The sequence below is a fragment of the Perca flavescens genome, chromosome 16, assembly GCF_004354835.1.
Source record: "Perca flavescens isolate YP-PL-M2 chromosome 16, PFLA_1.0, whole genome shotgun sequence".
Lineage (NCBI taxonomy): Eukaryota > Metazoa > Chordata > Actinopteri > Perciformes > Percidae > Perca > Perca flavescens.
In genome coordinates, this window is record NC_041346.1 from 19,363,352 (window position 1) to 19,382,756 (window position 19,405).

General features: G+C 38.4%; 1 protein-coding gene across 13 annotated transcripts in view; it reads left to right on the forward strand.

Annotated features, from left to right (window-relative positions):
- The window catches only part of znf618 (zinc finger protein 618), a 41,074-nt gene that overhangs the window by 16,005 nt on the left and 5,664 nt on the right, over positions 1–19,405 (forward strand). For 10 of the 13 annotated variants that reach the window (XR_003694577.1, XR_003694575.1, XR_003694574.1 and 7 more), the window contains 12 exons: positions 2,582–2,659; positions 2,926–2,970; positions 3,238–3,288; positions 8,002–8,091; positions 8,602–8,682; positions 13,009–13,098; positions 13,205–13,294; positions 14,817–14,894; positions 15,725–15,769; positions 16,522–16,599; positions 17,559–17,717; positions 18,147–19,246. Coding sequence is in view for 9 of the 13 variants with exons in the window: in XM_028601249.1 (XP_028457050.1) it covers positions 2,582–2,659; positions 2,926–2,970; positions 3,238–3,288; positions 8,002–8,091; positions 8,602–8,682; positions 13,009–13,098; positions 13,205–13,294; positions 14,817–14,894; positions 15,725–15,769; positions 16,522–16,599; positions 17,559–17,717; positions 18,147–19,246 (1,985 nt within the window). In the remaining 4 variants the exon portion in view is untranslated. The remainder of the gene's footprint in view (positions 1–2,581; positions 2,660–2,925; positions 2,971–3,237; positions 3,289–8,001; positions 8,092–8,601; positions 8,683–13,008; positions 13,099–13,204; positions 13,295–14,816; positions 14,895–15,724; positions 15,770–16,521; positions 16,600–17,558; positions 17,718–18,146; positions 19,247–19,405) is intronic. The other 3 variants (XM_028601253.1, XM_028601256.1, XM_028601254.1) reach the window with 3 other exon arrangements.

Consider the following 19,405-nt stretch of genomic DNA (forward strand, 5'->3'; position numbering starts at 1 on the left):
AGGCAGAAGACTCCTCAGTCATGTTGCCTTCAGGAAATGGTGTTACTGTGAGAACTATGACTGAATGCTTTCTATCCACTATATACATGTGATTTTTACTTAACAAACTGATGCCAGTGACAAAGTTCCATTTAAAAAATTGTTTTGGACAACACATGGTACCAATTACACTATAAGAGCAATAAACTGTGCCAGATTGTGCAGTTCGGCAGGAAAAATGACTTCTCCCCCTTCCATGTATGACTTATAGCACCACAGTATTCACTGGCACCAGCCCACAGGTAAGACATGTGAAAGATATTAGCCTTTGTGAATAGATACTGCTGACGTTATCCCCTCAGTGGCATTTTTTTGTGATTAACACAAAGGGAAAATAGGTGGACAGCTGGGAAAAGCTGGCAATCAAGCATCGCTAGCACTAAAGTTAGCATTAACTAACGTTAGCTTCACACTAGCTGGTGTTTTTAAACTAATTTCAGTGTCCAGCTCAAGTTTTTTTTACTTTAACTTGGTCTTTGTTAACCTCCGTTTGTCAGAATGACCATAACTTGACAGTGGCTGCAGTGAAGAAGGTCTCTTTTTATAAAGTAGACAAATAAAACTTTACATTAATGCTCTGGCCTGATAAATTACGTTTTACACTATAACGTTACATGTAACAGCATGACAGTTATGCCTTACAAAATATGCCAAGTGGGCAAACTTTGAAGGCTTCTACCACAGCCTAACTTAAGTATCAGAATACACTAACTTGTCTTTTTGTATTTGTATGTCTTACTGTCTGTTTTCTGGACCGTGTGTGTCCGTAATAAAAGCTTTGATTGATTGATTGATTAACAAAGCGGACCAGGACAAGTTATGTTGTTTAAACTAACCATGAAAAGGTAACACTAGCAATGTTAGTTATCTATAAGTTTTTACATTTATAGGCTGTACGGCTGCAGGCAGCCACTGTCGAGTTATGGTCATTCTGACAAACAGAGGTTAACAAAGACCACTACACGTTAAAGTCAAAAAACTTGAGCTGGACACTAAAATTGGTGTAAAAACACCAGCTAGTGTGAAGCTGACGTTAGTTAATGCTAACTTTTGTGCTAGCGATGCTTCATTTCCAGCGGTCCACCTATTTTCCCTTTATGTGTTAATGACAAAAAAAATGCCACTGCGGGGATAATAACCCAAAGTATCTGTTCAAAAAGGCTAATATCTTTCACATGTCTTACCTGTGGGCTGTGCCAGCATGTTGCTTTGGCGGAGCGGACGCTATGCTGACTGCCAAGTGAATACTGTGGTGCTACATTCAAAGTCATACATGGAAGTGGGAGAAGTCATTGTTCCTGCCGAACTGCACAATCTGGCACAGTTTATTGCTCTTATAGTGTAATTGGTACCATGTGTTGTCCAATACAATTTTTTAAATGGAACTTTGTCACTGGCATCAGTTTGTTAAGTAAAAATCACATATATATATTGGATAGAAAGCATTCAGTCATAGTTTTCACAGTAACACCATTTCCTGAAGGCAACATGACAGAGGAGTCTTCTGCCTTCTTTGTTAGGCTGTCACTCATAATACCACGCCCCTCTGAGTTGAAGCCACGCCCCCCACGCAAAATCAGGGCCAAAAGTCTAAAAAAAAAAAAAAATGATCTGAAAGTGAAAAACAGATCTGAAACCAAAAAAAAAAAGATTTGAAACCGAAAAAAAAAAAGATTTGAAGCCGTAAAAAAATAAGTTTTGAATCTGAAAACCTGAAATGTGGAACTGAAAACAAATATAAAAGTGAAAAATGAAAATTTATAATTTATTCAAAATAATTCCAGAATTTAATCTAAATTTTATTCAAACTGAAAGAAAAATTGGTACACTTATTTTTAGTTTGAATACATGGTTTTATTTTTTCCAAGTTTTGACCAAAACTTAATTTTTCAATTTCAAGCTTTATTTTTTCAACTATATATATTTTTTTCAAATGAACAAAACATTTGGCCCTGATTTAGCTCCATATACCTGCTGCCTTCAGATGGCTGTTAAGAGAGTCACCAATGTAAAGGAGAGACCTTACAGTAACAATGGCAGCAGAGAACACAAGTGTTTATATTTACATGTAAGCTATTATAGCAAAAACTACCCAAAACAGGCCAAACTCGGTTGGAGCACAATTCACAGCAATGTATTTTCAACGTCCAAATGCTTATGATAATATGGTGATTTGGGGCTAAAATCACGTATTTCCTTATTGCTAAATCCAAATTGCAATATATTATTTGATTGGGTAGGTCATTAACTGCATGCATAATACTCAGTAAGCCGCGGCATCTGTGGTTATCCTGAAGCAGTGTGGTTCCTTGGGGAAAAAAAAACAACCTTTTTTTCTTTTAATAAATTTACCACTTTAATCTCAGAGAAAATCAGAGTTTTTTTCTCCTAAATTTACGACTTTAATCTCAGAATAATACCCTGCTCCCTCAGCTCCATAATAGATTTTTTTTTCTTCCTACAATGTCCCTAATAGGCTTTCATATACTCCTGATGATGCTATCACTTTGTTTTTATGACACTGTTTTGAATTTTCATGCAGGTTCCTATGTATGCGGGGTATGTGGGAAGAAATACAAATATTATAACTGCTTTCAGACACACGTCAGGGCACACAGAGGTACGACACATTTATTTATTTATTTTTTTACTTATGTATTGTCTTTATGAAAAGTCGAAAAATAATAACTGACTGGCGGCTGTGTTTTTCCTCTCTTGACAGTATGGTCCTAAAATTATTCACTTCCTCTAAATGAGTCATGCATGTCCTGTTTTGGCTAGGAATTGTTTTATTGTATTAATGTGAGATAGCAATTTTAGCACCAACCAAAAGCTATTCACAGATTTATCTAAGGCTGACTGTCTTCCCCTTTTTTTCCACTATAGAATCAGATAGCATGGTTGCAGATGGTCTTCCCCAGACACCCAACAGTGAGTACACTTTTGCTCATCTACTGAACACACTCAAGTTTATAAGCATGCCAGCACAAGCTGTTTATTTCATACCTGGCTCATTTAACAGACGTGAAATGTTGTTTTTACTAGATACGTATCTTTTAGATTTTCACAAAGCTGACTTAAAACAATCCACACTTAAAACGCAACTTATAACTAAAGATACCTTTTGTCTCTATGTGACTTAGCAGGCTAAAAGCCATATTATTTACCCTCATTGTCCCCCTCCCTCTCTCCCATCAGTCTTGTCTCCTCACTGTAGCCGCCTTCCCATAGGTGACATCCTAATACCAGGTACCTATAAGGAAACATCAACATATTTCTGGCACAATCATGTCATGTGTGGACACAATGTTCTGATTATCACAATGATTTTTTTTCTGACATCAGTTCCTCTTTTTTTAAGTGAGGGGAAACCTGAAACTACATATAAAAATAAATGGCGGGTATAGGGATGTTGCTCTTCTAATTGCATTGTATATCAGCTGCCAGGGCCTGTATTTATCAGGCATCTTAAAGTCAGTCCCATGAATCACAGTGAAAGTTTGATTAGGACTAAAAATACTCCTACCTCAGAGTAGTACTTGAGAGTTATTTATAAAGCTTGCTACACACACTCTCAGCAGTCATTACATGAATGTGCATATTGCTTAAAGGCAGCACTAGCAACATGGCAGGAAGAAAGAACAATCATCTTGATGCAGACAGAACAACAGTCACTTTTTCTTTTTAACTGTATGAGGAATACAAATCCAGTGGAACCAAAAGGTCTGTGGCAGTGTTAATTAGTAGGCAAGAGATGCTGCTGATAGATTAAATTCTTAGGAGGATGGAACATCCTGTAAAGCATTTTTGGTTGACGCCACATATTTAGACTTTATACTTGATATTGACTGGCATGCCAATTTCTAAGAGCATTTTTAAATATAACTTGCTTCAAGTGGCCCCAAAGAAATGTGGCAGCATGTAAAGATAAAACAAACTAAAGGAAAATTATAACTTATTTTAGTAGCAATTGATTTATTATAGATAAATAAATACACATATTTTCCTGAAGAATAAAATTTGTTCTACATGTCTGTGATCAAAATATGTTTAAATCTCAGGTTTAGGGCAGCACTGTGAAGATATAAAATTATTGTAACCTTGACTTTAAGCCTGTTTAACACCAGACTTTTTCTTAATGATTGGTTACTATAGCAACCTACTCTGGATCATTGCAAGTCTGCATTTTAAAACAAACTGAGGACCATTAAGCAAGGCCAAATGATAATAAGACTTGATTTTCCAGTTAGTATGGGTTGTAAAATATCCCTCTGTTGAAGTAGTGTGGGTAAAGGAGAATTTAAAAAAAAAAAAAAAAAAAAGCAGGAGACAACACAGGCTGTTAGTGTTGTGGAGTTCTTGGAGTTAAACAGAGTATTTTGGGAGCCCAGCTAGAACAAACTTTCTGTAGTTCTGACAAAGTTCTGACAAAACAGCCCTGTGTTTAATAAAAAAACGTTGGGTGTGCTTCAGGTACCAGTGTGACAATCAACTGCGATCCAGGAAGTCTTGTTTGATTAATGGATCATCAATCTGTTTGAATCATCAGACCCCAAAATACTAAACAGAGGTTGAGACAGGAGTTTACAGGTCTAGAATGTTATCATTTTCTCATACTTGATTGGCCAATTCAGCGACCTGCCAGGTGTCTTTGCATTGTGTATTCCAAAATATAACCCTGATTGATTGTGACATCAAATATAAAATGGATTTTGCATTTTCAGTTTTGTGAAATTGGCAGACTTAAACATGAAAATGCAAACTGTATTTTTGCATTTAAACGTGAAATATGTCATGGTTTAAGTGCTTCTCAAATAAAAAATGCATTTTAATATGAATAATGGCTGGATTTTCCCAGGCCTTTTTTTCTGAAATATTTCATAGCCATCAAAAGCTGTGGGCAAGAAGATATCAATGATATATTTATTAATACATCCAAATCGGAGGACCGTTAAGGTTGTCGTATCTTTATTTTTATTTATCAATGTCCTCACCTATGCTTGGAGCAATGATGTTATTTGAGCTTTAATTACACTGACAAATGCCAGGAACCTACCAATTTGTAGAAAATACTTTTAATCAAGTCAATTAGTGAGGGAAATATATAATATACATGGTATTGGAGCCTTGAGGGGTTATAAATGCAATTACAGTTAGGCACCCCAATAATCACTTGTGTAGCTGTATGTCCTTGTTGCCAATTAAGCGCAAATTGCATAAACCCTCTTGCTGTTAATTGAAGAAACTGGTTGTTTTAAATCAACTGAGTTGGCTTTTCTGTGCCCCCTTTTTTCTTCAGACTTAAAATGATCAGGGCAGAGCAGAATAAACATTGTACTGTATTTAAATACATATTTGTAACACCTCATGAATTTTGCCAATAATGCAGCTGATTGAATTAACAGAAAAGACTGAAGAAAGTTTAGAAGTTGTTGCTCTGCTGCTAAATGATAAAACATTTTTCACATGGGTGTGTAAGGTGAGGGGCCTTCTGCTGGGGCAGCATCAGTTTGGCATATTATTGTGGAGAGAAGACTAAACCTGAACCAACTGAGGCCTGTACTACGAAGCAAGAGCAACATGCCCTGGATCTCTTTCAGTTATCCGGCTTCACCTAACCTAACAACTGTGGTCCCGCATAAGCTGTATCACAACGCTGGTTATCAACTATTTCAGTCAACTCAGGGTTTCCCAATCCAGCGGCGCACGCGTTCACATAAAAGAGGCAGTGTTTGCGCACCACGACCAATCGCAAACATCTACCAGAGCTGCTTATGTTATATATAAGAGAGAGCAAATTATAATTCTACATAAATATGAAGAACACAAACTCGGTTTTACAGGGAAAATGCAATACAGTCGCTACTTCCTAAAACAGGAAGGAAAGCTGGCAAAAAAAAATAGCGGACGCTGTAGATGTTTACATCACAACTCCAATATCCCTTCCCCATCAGTCAGGACCAAGATCTGACCATAATTACACTTGTGCTTTCCATAAACTGTCGTTGCTTTAGCCTATTATTTCAGTTGCAACCCTGGCAGTGGGAAGCAATCGTGACCGTAAATAAAAAATATAAAAACATTATTCAAACCGGTGTGCACATTTGCGACACACGGCTCAAGAAGCCGATATGTAATTCCCTCCCATTAAAATATATATATTTCATAAAAATACCCATCAGGGAATGTTAACGGGGTTGTCGGTCTCTAAATGTTTTAATTTTTATGAGCGCATCTCTCTCTCCCTCTCCCTCTCTCTCTCTCTCTGCGCACCGCCGCCTGAGCTTCTTTAAGAACGGTGACGCCGTTATCAACAGAGTATTGATTGGTCAGTAGGCGGTGCTTTTACACCGGTTGATCTCTGATCTCCAACTTAACCTGCTCCTGACCAGGTTAGGCGTTCAGCATGAGTTACCACGGCGATTGAACCTGATAACAAGTGATCCACCTTCGTGATACAGAAAATCCTGGGTTGAACCCGAAGTTAGCTCGCTAACGCCAAATCTTGCTTCGTACAGGCCTCCGGAGAAAGGAGGTTAGAAATTGATTTGCTCTTCCAGTTGCTCTATGCCATGCTGTTTATGCAACAGATTGGCTTTAGACAAGATTTCACTGTGGTGTGCCAAGGCGCACGTCAGGTGTTCTTAATTGTCAACAGCCACCTGGCACAATACTTCCCACGGCAACAAAATTACCAAGAACAGAACAAGTAATCTGCATCCCTTTATATCCTATCCCTCGACAGAGTTGGAAAAGAAATGGCAATATACATGCACATTTAAAAAAATGTATGTAGATGATTTGTGTCATAACTAAAGTTTAATGTAGTATACCAGTTCAAAAAATTCAAAATTCAGTTTGAATCATGTGTTAGCAGTTTGTACAATTTGACAAATTCCAAATAAAAATGCATGGACAATTTACCATTTAATTCTTAAGAACTCTACTATATATTTATATACACTATTATTTCAAATTTATACTGCAGAATTGAACTAATTTACATTGAAATTCGTTTTGCATGTTTTGCTTTGTTTATATGGAGAGGTTACTCATAAAAATAGTCAAATCATTATTACCTTTTCTATGACTTTCTCCCCAGGGATTCATCTGCCTATTTGCCTTGTTTATCTATGCTGCGTTCACATGTGGCTGGCTATTTTCATAAACGGACATTTCAACCTCTCCGTTTAAAAAAAACAACAAAAAAAACAAACATTGTGCACAGCTGTCAGTTTTCAGAAAAGTGTTTACATGTAACCGTGTATATATGCCCTTAATGCCGTCAAGAGCATGCCAAACCTGTAGGTGGCAGTGTAACGAGAAGCTCAAGGCCACGCTAGCCAATCAGAATCCCGAAAATAGCAACAACAGCAAAAAATCACTTCCTCTATCTCTCTCTCGGCTTTCTAAACCTCCGTTAGTCTCAGTTTACATGCAAACGAAGATCTCAAAAATCTCCACTCTGGCCGGAGTTTTTAGAAAGACTCTGTTTTTCAGAGGCAAATTCTCAGTTTGCATGTAAACGATATGGCACAAACGAAGGGAAATGTCTCTGGTTTTCAAAATAACCATGTACGTGTAAACAGGGCCCTAGTCTAATTTAGCCTACCTCTGTTTGTCTGTCACAATGCAATCAAAGTTTGTCCTGTGTATTTTAATCTTATTTGTTTGTTCATTTATCAATTATTCTAATGCCAAATTACTATGAACAGAACTTCTCCTGTTAAGAAAAGCACTTTTTAACTTTGTTGATAAAAGTGCAATAGAAATAGTTTATTATAAGTTATTATCTGTACTGTAAACTGTGCAAAGTTTTACTATGTTTTATTCCTATTAGGTTATTTCTTACCCAATTTACAGTTTTGAATTCAGTCATATATGAAATACTGGTTCTCATTGTCAGTAATATCCAGTGTCTTTATAAACATTGCTGGTCTCTCTCTATCTGTTAATCTGCAGATAGCTTCCGTTACTCCTGTGACATCTGTGGCAAGAAATATAAATACTACAGCTGCTTCCAGGAGCACCGTGACCTGCATGCAGTTGATGGTAACCACGAGTTTTTGGACAATTTGCATGACAATTTATTTTTTTCTTTGAAACTCCAAGACTTGATCTGAAAAGCCATTTAGTGAGTGAACTTCCTATTTCACAATGTTCCCTCATATCAGAGTCTCTACTTCCTGCAGCAGCAACAACAAATGAGTTGAATAGAAACAGTAGATCAGAAAAAACGGGAGCCTTTTTGCTACATAATAAATAAACTATTAAATGAGCAATGGCCTGACTCTAATAATAGTCAGGTGAAGAAGTGTATTTCTAGTTTTCACTTCAGTGGAGGTAAACAAGGCCCACTCTTACAGAATTAACCGTAATTTGACAAGATTCAATATAGCCCTTAACAAGCACTTAACTCCAGAGTATTATTCCATGTAAAGCCATAGGAAAGAAGGTAGAGAAGGTATGAATATGTTGGTAAACCATGTGATGCCCTTGCCACACTCACCTAAAAAACAAATTGCCCATTTCTTCCTCATCTCCATCCCCCACCTCTTTCAGATCCATATGAACAGGTAGTGTTGCCTGTGGATGGCCTTAAAGAGGAGGAGCCAGTTGAACCCTACCAGAAAATTGGACCAAGTAAGATTGTTTGATGCACTTTTTTTTTTTTAAACTTAAGGCCTTTACACACTGGGGGTGTGACGAATAAACGTCAGGAAAATGTGAAATATCTACCATGTCGGTGGGACAGTTTAAGGTCCTTCTGGGAAGCTGCTGAAGGGAGAGAGAAAGGGACGGGGATGCATCGTGAGCAGATGAGAGAGAGCGATCAGAGCGCAGGAGTGTTAACGCATGTTTTGTTACTGTATTAGAACTACACTTATATCAACAACCAGTGAAGAAGCCACTATGTTAAAGGTCCCATGACATGGTGCTCTTTGGATGCATTTCTATAGACCTTAGTGATCCCCTAATACTATATCTGAAGTCTCTTTCCCAAAATTCAGCCTTGGTGCAGAGTTATAGCCACTAGAGCCAGTCCCACAATGAGCTTTCCTCAGAACGTGCCATTTCTGTGTCTGTAGCTGTTGAGAAGGAGAGAGGGAGGGGCAAGGTGGAGGATGGGGGTGTGGCCTTGACCAACTGCCACTTTGCTCATTTGAAAGCCATGATGTCTCTCTCTCATGGGTTGGCCAAATTCTCTGGGCGGGCAAAGCACAGAAACGGGAGGTAACCTCGCTTGTTATGACCTCATAACAAGCAAGATTCCAGAACAGCTCATCTGAGCTTTCAGTTTCTCAAAGGCGGAGCAGGATACCCAGGGCTCGGTTTACACCTATCACCATTTCTAGCCACTGGGGGACCATAGGCAGGCTGGGGGAACTCATATTAATGTTAAAAAACCTCATAAAGTGAAATTTTCATGCCATGGGACCTTTAACAAGAAAAAAGCAATAAACATATTCTCCTTTTAGTGTTGTCAATAGCCAACTAAAATATCCCCTTTCTTTTACCTCAAGTAAACGTAGCTAAAGATAAGGCAAGTAACAGTCATTGACAACTTATAATTTCACTTTGTATTGCTCTCTAAATTGAATCACAATTCCTTCACCATTCATCTGTGTGTGTTGGTGTGCTTGTAGCCCAGTTCCAGACCAAAGATTCACAACGAGACGAGTTGAATCTTGCAACTACTTGCAACGCACTAGTCTGTAACGTTCTTAAACCTGCCAGTTCATACCAATGCAATGAGACGAGGCGGTGGATCATCTCAACAACTCTTTGTACTTATGTCTAACTTCTGACTTTCAGGCTTTTTGTAGCTGGATATATAATTTGTTGTGTCTAAATATGATATGTGGATAACGTTTGATAATAAGATGCTGGCTACAGTTACATTTCTAGTGATGAATCAATGAAAACGTTTTATTTCTCTAATTCACTGCTTTGCTTTTAGCGGCTCCCTCTCTTTAGTCAATCTCTAGCTCACTCGACCACATAACGTTACTGTGCTTGCGGTCTCTCGTTAAACCGGTATAAAACTTTGCCATTTCGACCAGCTGACAGTTCGTAACATAGAAATAAAACACACACACACTCTACACCGACACACACAGATGAATGTTGAAGGAAGATTCATTCAATGTAATTAAGCATCGCGTTCTTGCATGACACGGATGTCCTATGCCCACTTTAATTATCATTCCCACCAGTCACAACCAATCGCAGCCATTTTTCACATCAGGCAGTCCATTTAAATATCTCCCTATTCCTCACTGCTTCCTGCTACTCCAATGCTGCCTCACAGCGCTGCTACTGGCAAAGTTTGCCTCTACCACCCTATCTTCCACTTTCCTGGTTTATAGTGTCATCATAACTTAAGTCTGAAATTGTTTTTAAAATTTTAGTTAGTTTTTCTTATTTTTTTCTTATAACATTTTGGGGTAGTTTCAGCCCCCCTAAAATAGACCTAACAACATCCATGGTTAACGTTGGTTAGCTCCAGAGACTCCAGCCTCATCTTCCCATGTGCTGTCCGACTACGGTTAGGAAGCCGAAGCAGGAAAAGCTAACCCTAAGCTACTGTAAGCTGTTTTATTGAGTTTACTTTTAGCGAAATACTCTGAGTGAATTTAATTTCCTCTGGTAAACAGTTATGCAGTGTAGCCATAGACTGTATATATACTGTAGCATATGTCTAGGGCTTTTATTGTGATAGGTAAGAACAGAAAGAGTCTCTGGTAAACGCTGCCTTTGTCAAGGTTGACAGAAGTAAAGTTTACTGTCTATACAGCCTCCAGTTGTTGTATTATGATCCTCATAATAAGTAAGCAACACAACACAATTGGTTGATGCCTTATTTACATTGCGAAAGTTCAGAAAAATCGATCTTGTTCTGAAAAACAATTACTTTATCGCCGTGTAATATTCGCGTAACTGTGTGAAAGTACTCCTGACAAAAACAACAGTTTTTAATCACACGGGGAAAAAAAACATCCCCAGTGTGTAAAGGCCTTTAGTTGCACAGATATACCATGGCAGGACAAGATTACAAAATGTAATATACATACAGAAACTTACAACGTACATTTGATTTATGGGTCAATGACGAATAAGGGTTGGCCAGATGAAAAAATTAAAAAACTTTGAAAAAGCTTTTTTAAAGGCATCCTACTCGTTAAAATGTATATTTTGTTACTGTACATTTTATTTCATTTGAAATAAGATTTTCACCTATTTTTTTTTTTTTTTTTTAACAATGGTAGGACCAAATGGACCTAAAATGTCAAGTGGTGTAACCACAAAGGAATGATTTAATATTTAATATTTCATCCACTACATTGTTTGTGAATGCACTCATACAAATTTGTGTGTGTGTGTGTGTGTGTGTGTGTGTGTGTGTGTGTGTGTGTGTGTGTGTGTGTGTGTGTGTGTGTGTGTGTGTGTGAGTGTGAGTGAAAAGGGAGGGGCGGTGTCGAAGTGTAGTTCTAACACAAAAACAACTCCAAAAATGGCTACTCCTGTGAGCTGCACAAACTATTTAGCCTCAAGAGGGCGGTAGTGGTGCTGGGTGCACGGAGAAGGGGCTGAAGAAGCCGGGGGGGTTGCTAGGCAACTTTCAGACACGTTGCTCACGTCACATTTACGTTGTCTCTCTCAGTTGGAGGCTGCGCAGTAAAGCTGGCGATCACCGGAAGTGCTTCTAATAGCCTTCACTGGTCTCCGTCAGAGCAATGGGATCTGTTGGTCCATTCTTATATACTGTCTATGGTTACACCCTTACACCACTTGACATTTCAGGAAGCTAGCATGACTGACAGGATTCCCTAAATTATTAAAATAAATGTAAGCATCATTTTAAAATATATTGTAAATACGTATAATAACCTTTAATTTAGGTTAATGCCCAAGTAGTTTATGGGATATTTTATTAAGAAATTTGACCTTTTTTAAGCAAGCTAAAAATTTTGGTACAAAGTTTTGACTGTTACACCACTTAGACATTTTTGACATTAATCGCCAATTATTCTCTTAAAATTAATTTAAAACCAAACTCTTTAAAATATGGCCTCTAAAAAAGTATGTATTGACATAATTTGTCTGTTTTTTAAATTTAATGTATTTAAATTTAATTTAACCTTTTTATAGACACAAAAAAATGGACGTCACGTCATTGACCCTTATACCTTCCAGATGAAATACATTAGATTTGGATAATTTGTCACTGTAACCCCTTGTTTCAAAATTATTTTATTGGTTTTAGGTTATATTTCAATGATTATTTTAAAGGGGTAAATCCAACATCTAACATTTGCATCATTCGTTTGATTTTTCTTAAAGTGGCATACATTTGACTGCTTGAAGTCCATCGTGTCCAGTTCAGGGTACTGGACATCGTTTAATGAACAAACTTAAGTCATGGTGATGATCCAACTTAGAACATGAGTCCAAAAGTCCTCCTTCGCAGGGGAAAAAGCACTCGCCCACCTCTGCGGAGACCGCGGGTTCAACCAATGGCAGCGGGTGTCCCTTCAAACACAATTGGCGGTGTTCGTAGGTGGGAAGCCTGTACTTGTCGCTGCACTAATGACTCCTACTGATTGGGGGGGGGTAGCGTAAACCTCCACACACTTTGTAGGGAGACCCCTGTGTTTTTATGTTCGCTATTATTAAGGTATTGCTAAATGTAAATTTACAGTCAGTAAAACATACCAGAATCACCAGCTCCTTCATCTTCTCCACTCTATTTGGACACCTTAGCGACACCTTTAACCTTTTTTTGCTTCTCCCTAGTGAAATAAGACACGATTCACAAAATGATTCAGTCCCCCCTTTTTTATTTTTTATTTTATTTGAACACAATTCATCCAACATACTGGACCTTAATTGATATGATAGAGATATTATCACTAACATGGATTTTGATGAAAACAAATGTTTGATTGTGTGTTTTCTTGTCTGCAGAAACTGGGAGCTATGTTTGTGAGTTCTGTGGGAAGCAGTACAAGTATTTCAACCCATACCAGGAGCATGTTGCTCTTCACACACCTATGGGTAAGTCTGTTTACTTACGGCAATGTAGTATTGTCAGATTGGATGTCACCGGTTGGAACATTGAACTGCAATTTACTCTGAGAATCTTTTGTGTTGATCTATGTAGGCTCTTTTGATTTGAAGACCTCACGGGTACAGGAATGTGGTAGCATGGATATGAGTAAATTTGGCCACAGCCAAACCGGTAAGATTAAAAGTAAGCATTCTTTTTGTTTGTTCTTTATCCTACATTTTCATCAGTAGTTTTGTTGATTGATTGTATAATGCAAGGACAAGTTTGCATAACTCAAAACACACACACACTATCTCTATCTCTATATATATATATATATATATATATATATATATATATACACATACATACACACACACACACACACACACACACACACACACACACACACACACACACACACACACACACAAACAAACACTAGTTGTGCCTTCTTCGGATGGTAACTAATTGAAATTTGATCATCAAAGCTCAGGATCATGCACCTTGAGAGCAGTATTGTTTTTTTTTTAACCTTTACTTTTAAAGTATAATTTATACATTTATATCTGTCATTGATAAGGTGGAATTTGAATGCTTCATAATTGACTGATTAATTGTAATATTGTTGGCAATGAGTCAGGTCAAAATTGAGCAGAGATCGGTGTTGATAAAATTGATAAACAACCGAGTAAGCATGACCAGAAACTAAACTCCTAATGCCTGTACTGTAGAATAATTTATTTTTAAAATGTCAGTTTGACTCTTATCGCCCACACGACCACAGAAGTGCAGCCAGTCGGTTTACTGTGATATTGGCATAGCTGGGTTTTAGGCCAGGGACCATCACAATAATATCATAGTCCTGCTGTGAGGGCGTAGTAGGAATTCATAAGAGCATGCCTCACTATTGCTAAAGTGTGTTACACCGAGCCAGTGGAAAAAGGATTTAAATTTACTAGGTTCTGGGTCACCTTGCCACTGTATTTGTGGCAACCCTGCTGGAAACTATTAACCTCCTAGTGAATGGTTAATTGCACAATTTAAGTTATGGTATGTTGAAATTTTTTTTTTTTCTTGTTAGGACTTTTATTTATTTTTTATTTTTGTATTTTTTTTTATTGCCTCGAGCACCTAAGCACATTAAAATGATGTTCAAAAACATTAAAACATTTATTACAGTCCATACAGATTCTTAATTTTTCACCAAATTAAAGCCTTTGTTTCCAGAAATAGTCACAAACTAAAAGAAAACCTCAATTAAGTACATTTTGTTTACTTTACCAAAGTAAAATCAAATACAACGATCTGTATTTTAGACTATTATTTGACCACATTACATATAGTCCATTGTCAACATTGTATGTCATAAATGATTGATTTTAGTCCCAAATGGTACTGTATTTCTGCTAAGAAGCGCTCTGCCTTAAAGAACTATTTAAAGAATGGCACGCACTCACATCTTAGAAGTGGGTCAAAAAGATGGAATGAATAGGAGAAATTAAAACCATATTAAAATGTAATATGAAAATTTGGATCCTTTGTCAAGGCTGTTAGCGTGATTGATTTGCCTACCGCAAACTAAAACTGAGATTAATAAATTGCATGTCATTGACTTCGCTCCAACTTAACTGTTATGTGAGTTTTTAGCTTAAATTAAGAATATTATTCACGTTATTTAGCATAGACATGTCACTCAGTGTTTCTCCTGTGTTTTCACTTACAGACAGTCCATTCAGGCGGAAACTGGAAGGTGCAATTCAGTCTAGTCTGGTTGACACAAACAGTTCACAGAATTCAAGCGGTGAGCTCTGAGTCACTTATTTTATGTGGATGTGTGTGTATTTGTGTGGAAATGTATCACTTCTGCTCGAATGGTGAAATATATTTTCAGTTCTGCTACAAAGCAGGTGTATGTCAGTGTCAGTATAGATAGAAACAGTATTTCTGCAGACAGTGTTTTGCTGATGATTGGGGCTTAAAATTGAAATGGAGGGGGAGTAGATGATGTAAAGAGGTTTGTGTGACCTACCTTGCATCAATTGTTACTATATAAAACTCTGTCCAAGAGCTCTATTATTATAATTCTACACCACACTCAGACCATAAAAATGTAGACTTTATTGAATACCATGTTGGATCACTTTTGGCTCTAATAACACTCACTAACATAACCTAACACTGCCCCACATCATGGCAGTGACTCTAAAAGAGACCTGTTGTTAAAGACCCAAAACATATTTTCTTAATCCGTTTCTTACTGTGAGCAATGCTATATGAACCGATTTTCCAATGTTACAAAATTCTTCTTTTTTGTCATGAGTCTGTGCCATTTTGTCTTTCTTTGTTTCCCTGGTGCTGGAATCAATCAATATGTCTCTGTAATAAATGCAGTATTTAAATTGGTTGTATACAGTTTACATCACTCACTGATGAGGGAGGTCTCACAGACATGGTTTGGTAACACAATCAATCAAAGAAATCTAGAGTAAATGCTCTTTGATTGCAAATCTTGCTTGCCTTTTTAAAAGAATAACATTAAACACTAAAGCTACATACTGAATAAACAAGGGAAAAGAGTGATGGCCCACTGTGTCTGTAGTTTTAACTCCCTCCCTGTTTTCTTGTCCACAGGAACTCCGAGCCCTCTGGTGGCCAGCACCTTCTCTACAACACAGAGTAAGTCCAACCCCACCTTCTGCTCAAAGCAGAAAATATGCCTGCTGCCTCCTTCTCATTTCACCTTTTTTTTTCTGGTATGCTTCAATTTTTCTTAATCTGTCATTGTTTGGTGCAAATGGTTTCTCTGTAATCCATTGTGATTAAACAGATTGTCCGCATTTAGCTTCATTATCACGAGGGAATGTCTGGACAGGATTGTTAACATTAGCCATATTGTACATCTGCATTGTGTTCAGATAGAGCTGTGTCGTAATGACATGCATCGCCTGACTCATACTGGATAAAGATAGTTGGAAAAGCTGTTTTTAAGTGTTTTTATTTTAACATGTAAACATGAATTTGTTTATTATGCTATGGTGTTATTTATGTTGCCTTTATTTGATAGGACTGCAAATGAGGGGAATTATTGAGAGATGGGGAGGGGGAATGACATGTAAGAAAGCATTTTCAAACCAGGAACATTGTAATTACATGACCAGTGCCTTAAACCCCACTAGGATGCCCCAACATACACATTTTAAACATTACTGCAATTATTTTCAAAGTATCATCACACTTTTTCAGAAATGCGGCTGCAAATTGAGTCACTTTGGGCTGCAGAAATCACAAAAACAGCAACATCTTGGTGGAACTGACTTCCAAAGTATATATCAGGGATATTAGAGGCTAGTAGATGTAAAGATGCACAGTGTATTAATTTTCTTCTCCAACAAAGAGTCAATGCTCTTCTGGGCCTTGTGATTTTTTAGAACCCTACACTTGTGGTGCCTGTGGCATCCAGTTCCAGTTCTACAACAACCTGCTGGAGCATATGCAGTCCCATGCTGGTGAGTCCACGACTACAAATGCATGTCAAGCTCAACAGGCAACAGGCACCCTGTTGTGGGTTTAGTGGCTGCAATGCATGTCAAAGTCTGTATGATTACACATAATCCTCATAAAGGTATAGACATTAAATTCTTAAAAACACAACATTTTAATATAAAGTTTCAGGGAATATAATGTTGTAATATGGGTTGTTGCAGATCTGGTTCTGAGGCTGCTGGATTCTGTTGCAAAAGCTTTGGTGCATTGTACTGTACATGTAACCATAAACAGTAGTGCATTATCTTTAATTATTCATTTAGCATATACAATGTCAGAAATAAAGACCAATTCCAATTTCAAGCAACCACAGCCAAAAGGCATGTGGAAAAAAACAACTAAAATATAAAAACAATAATTAAAATGGTATAAAAAAACAAGCATAGGAAGCTATAACCACCAAATGTTATGTTATTTTTAATTGACAAGTGACTAAAGTGCAGTTTGTTTACCCTCTTATGCATGTATCATGTTTCCTGTCCTTGTATGCAGATTAAATGATGGAGTTATTGTCTGGACAGTCTTAAAATACTTAAAGCGTTCACTTTTATGATGATTTTTTGCTGTTTGACATTGCTTTTAGGTCCTTGCTTTTTGATTTCTTGCTTTGACACTGACTTCATTTAAAGACATACCCTGCAAGATTTGTGGCTGATCTTATGTGAGAATTGACACAGGAAACAAACCTGTTGAAATTGTTTTTGTAAACCTGGTCAGCTGATGGCACAATTTGTTAATGACAGACTCAGAGAGGCCAAGTAATGTGTTTTTGTCTTTTCTTTTGCTGACACGTTGTGTTTGTTTAATTTTGTGTCATTCTTTTATTCTTTTCATTATTATCCACTGGAAACACTTTCTCCATTAAAACCATACATTATTGTCGCCTCTGCCTGATCCATGTTCCATGTCTGTATCTCCTTAGCGGACAATGAGAACCACACCAAAGGGGACTCTCCCAAAACCTCCTCAGCCTCCGGTCCTCAAGAGCAGCTGTGGAGAGGCTCTCAGGCTCCGACCCATTCCTCAGTTAAACTACAAATCCCGCCTCAAAGTATCTCCCAGAGAAACCACACAGTCAGCCGTAAGTACTGCAATCAACTTCATTCACTTCACACTGTTAGAGTTACTGTACTGTATATACGGGGCTATGAAACTATGTTGTTAGAAAATTGTTGAAATGGAATTATGTAGCCTCTGGTAGCCTGGTGGTTAAGAAGCATACTATATACCGGCAACATCTCTGCTTCGATTTTTGCTGAGGAGCTTTGTTGCATGCCCAAGTAATGCCAAGTACAGCCTCTAAATCTTCCCTCAGTTTAAAGAGAATCTGCTCTGTAAAACAAAGCCAGGTTATGTCTTTTATTATTCTCTATGATTCTATATTGTCTTTTCCCATCTAAGATACCATGTTTTCTGCCAAAATATTGAAATAAAAAAAACATTAACACTTATTATCTTTCTTATGTTTACTCTGCCTTCCTGTCCATTTATCTGCTCTCCATGCTGGCAGAGAATAACGGACTACCTGAGAAGGAACGACAACAGGTGGCTGAGCGCCTCTTACGGGTAATGTGTTCAGATCTGAGCATGCTGAACGTGCTCAACAGCAAGGACTTCCTGAAGTTGGCACAGACCCTAGTGGATACGGGTGCTCGTCATGGTGCCTACTCCACCCGTGATGCTTTTGGCAACATGAGTGCCTTGGCACTGCGCCAGCTGCCCCGCATGTACAACCAAGTCAAAGTCAAAGTCACATGTGCTCTAGGCTCCAATGCTTCCCTTGGTATCGCTGTCACCTGCCACTCCCAGACATCAGGCCCAGATGCTTGCTATGTTCTAACAGCCTACCAGGTGGAGGGGTCGAGACTGAAGCGCTATGTGCTCGGTGTGAGGGAGGCTGAACTGAGGGAAGGGCCCGAGCAGGTTCACCACTGGGTGCAGAATGTGCTGTCTGAGTTTGTGATGTCAGACATTCGCACAGTGTATGTCTCGGAGCCCAAAGTCTGGGCAGCAGGATTTGCGGGATCGCCACTTGGTGGTGGTGGCCGGAGCAGGATATGCTTGCGATGCGCGGGGTGTTCACTCGGGGCAGTTGTCCAGGCTGTTCTTGGGAAGCGCAGCCTCCAGGCTCGAGGCCTTCATGAGTTGTCTGAGCTTCTCTCAACGTGCCGAGATATTGCCTCCTCCACCACGCTGTCCCTTCGTGAGGAACAGTGCACCAACACATCCACAAGCACAAATGAGGAAGGTACACAGGGCAGCCCTGCACAATGCCCCAACCCTCCTTGCTGGGATCGTATGGCTGAAGCTCTTCTGCAGGTCCATGCCCACTTTGAACAGATTTGTGAGGCTTATGGACGCAGTAAGACCACAGCTCCTCTCCTCCAAGGTCTCAACAAGCATCTGCTGGGAACGCTGGCTTGTCTGCTGGCACCTCTGCGTCTGGCAGCTCTGGAGCTGAGCAGCCAGAGGAGACCAACCTTACAGCAGGTGCTGCCCGTCTACCTACGCTTGGAGAAGTTTTTCACTTCCAAAGCTGGAGAGGCTGGAACCGGCACGGCTAGCAAACTCTGCCACTACTTCCTTGAAGCACTTAAGGAAAATTTCAAGGTACTGAACTGTTATTGCTTAGATGAAGTTTCTTAAATTAACATTTTTGCTCTAAAAGTGATAAGATTCCTCTGAAATGTTGTAAGGTTAAGGTTCTTGAAATATACAAATAAATGCTGGTAGTTTTGATTGAACTTTGCTTGAATAAAAGTTATTGGT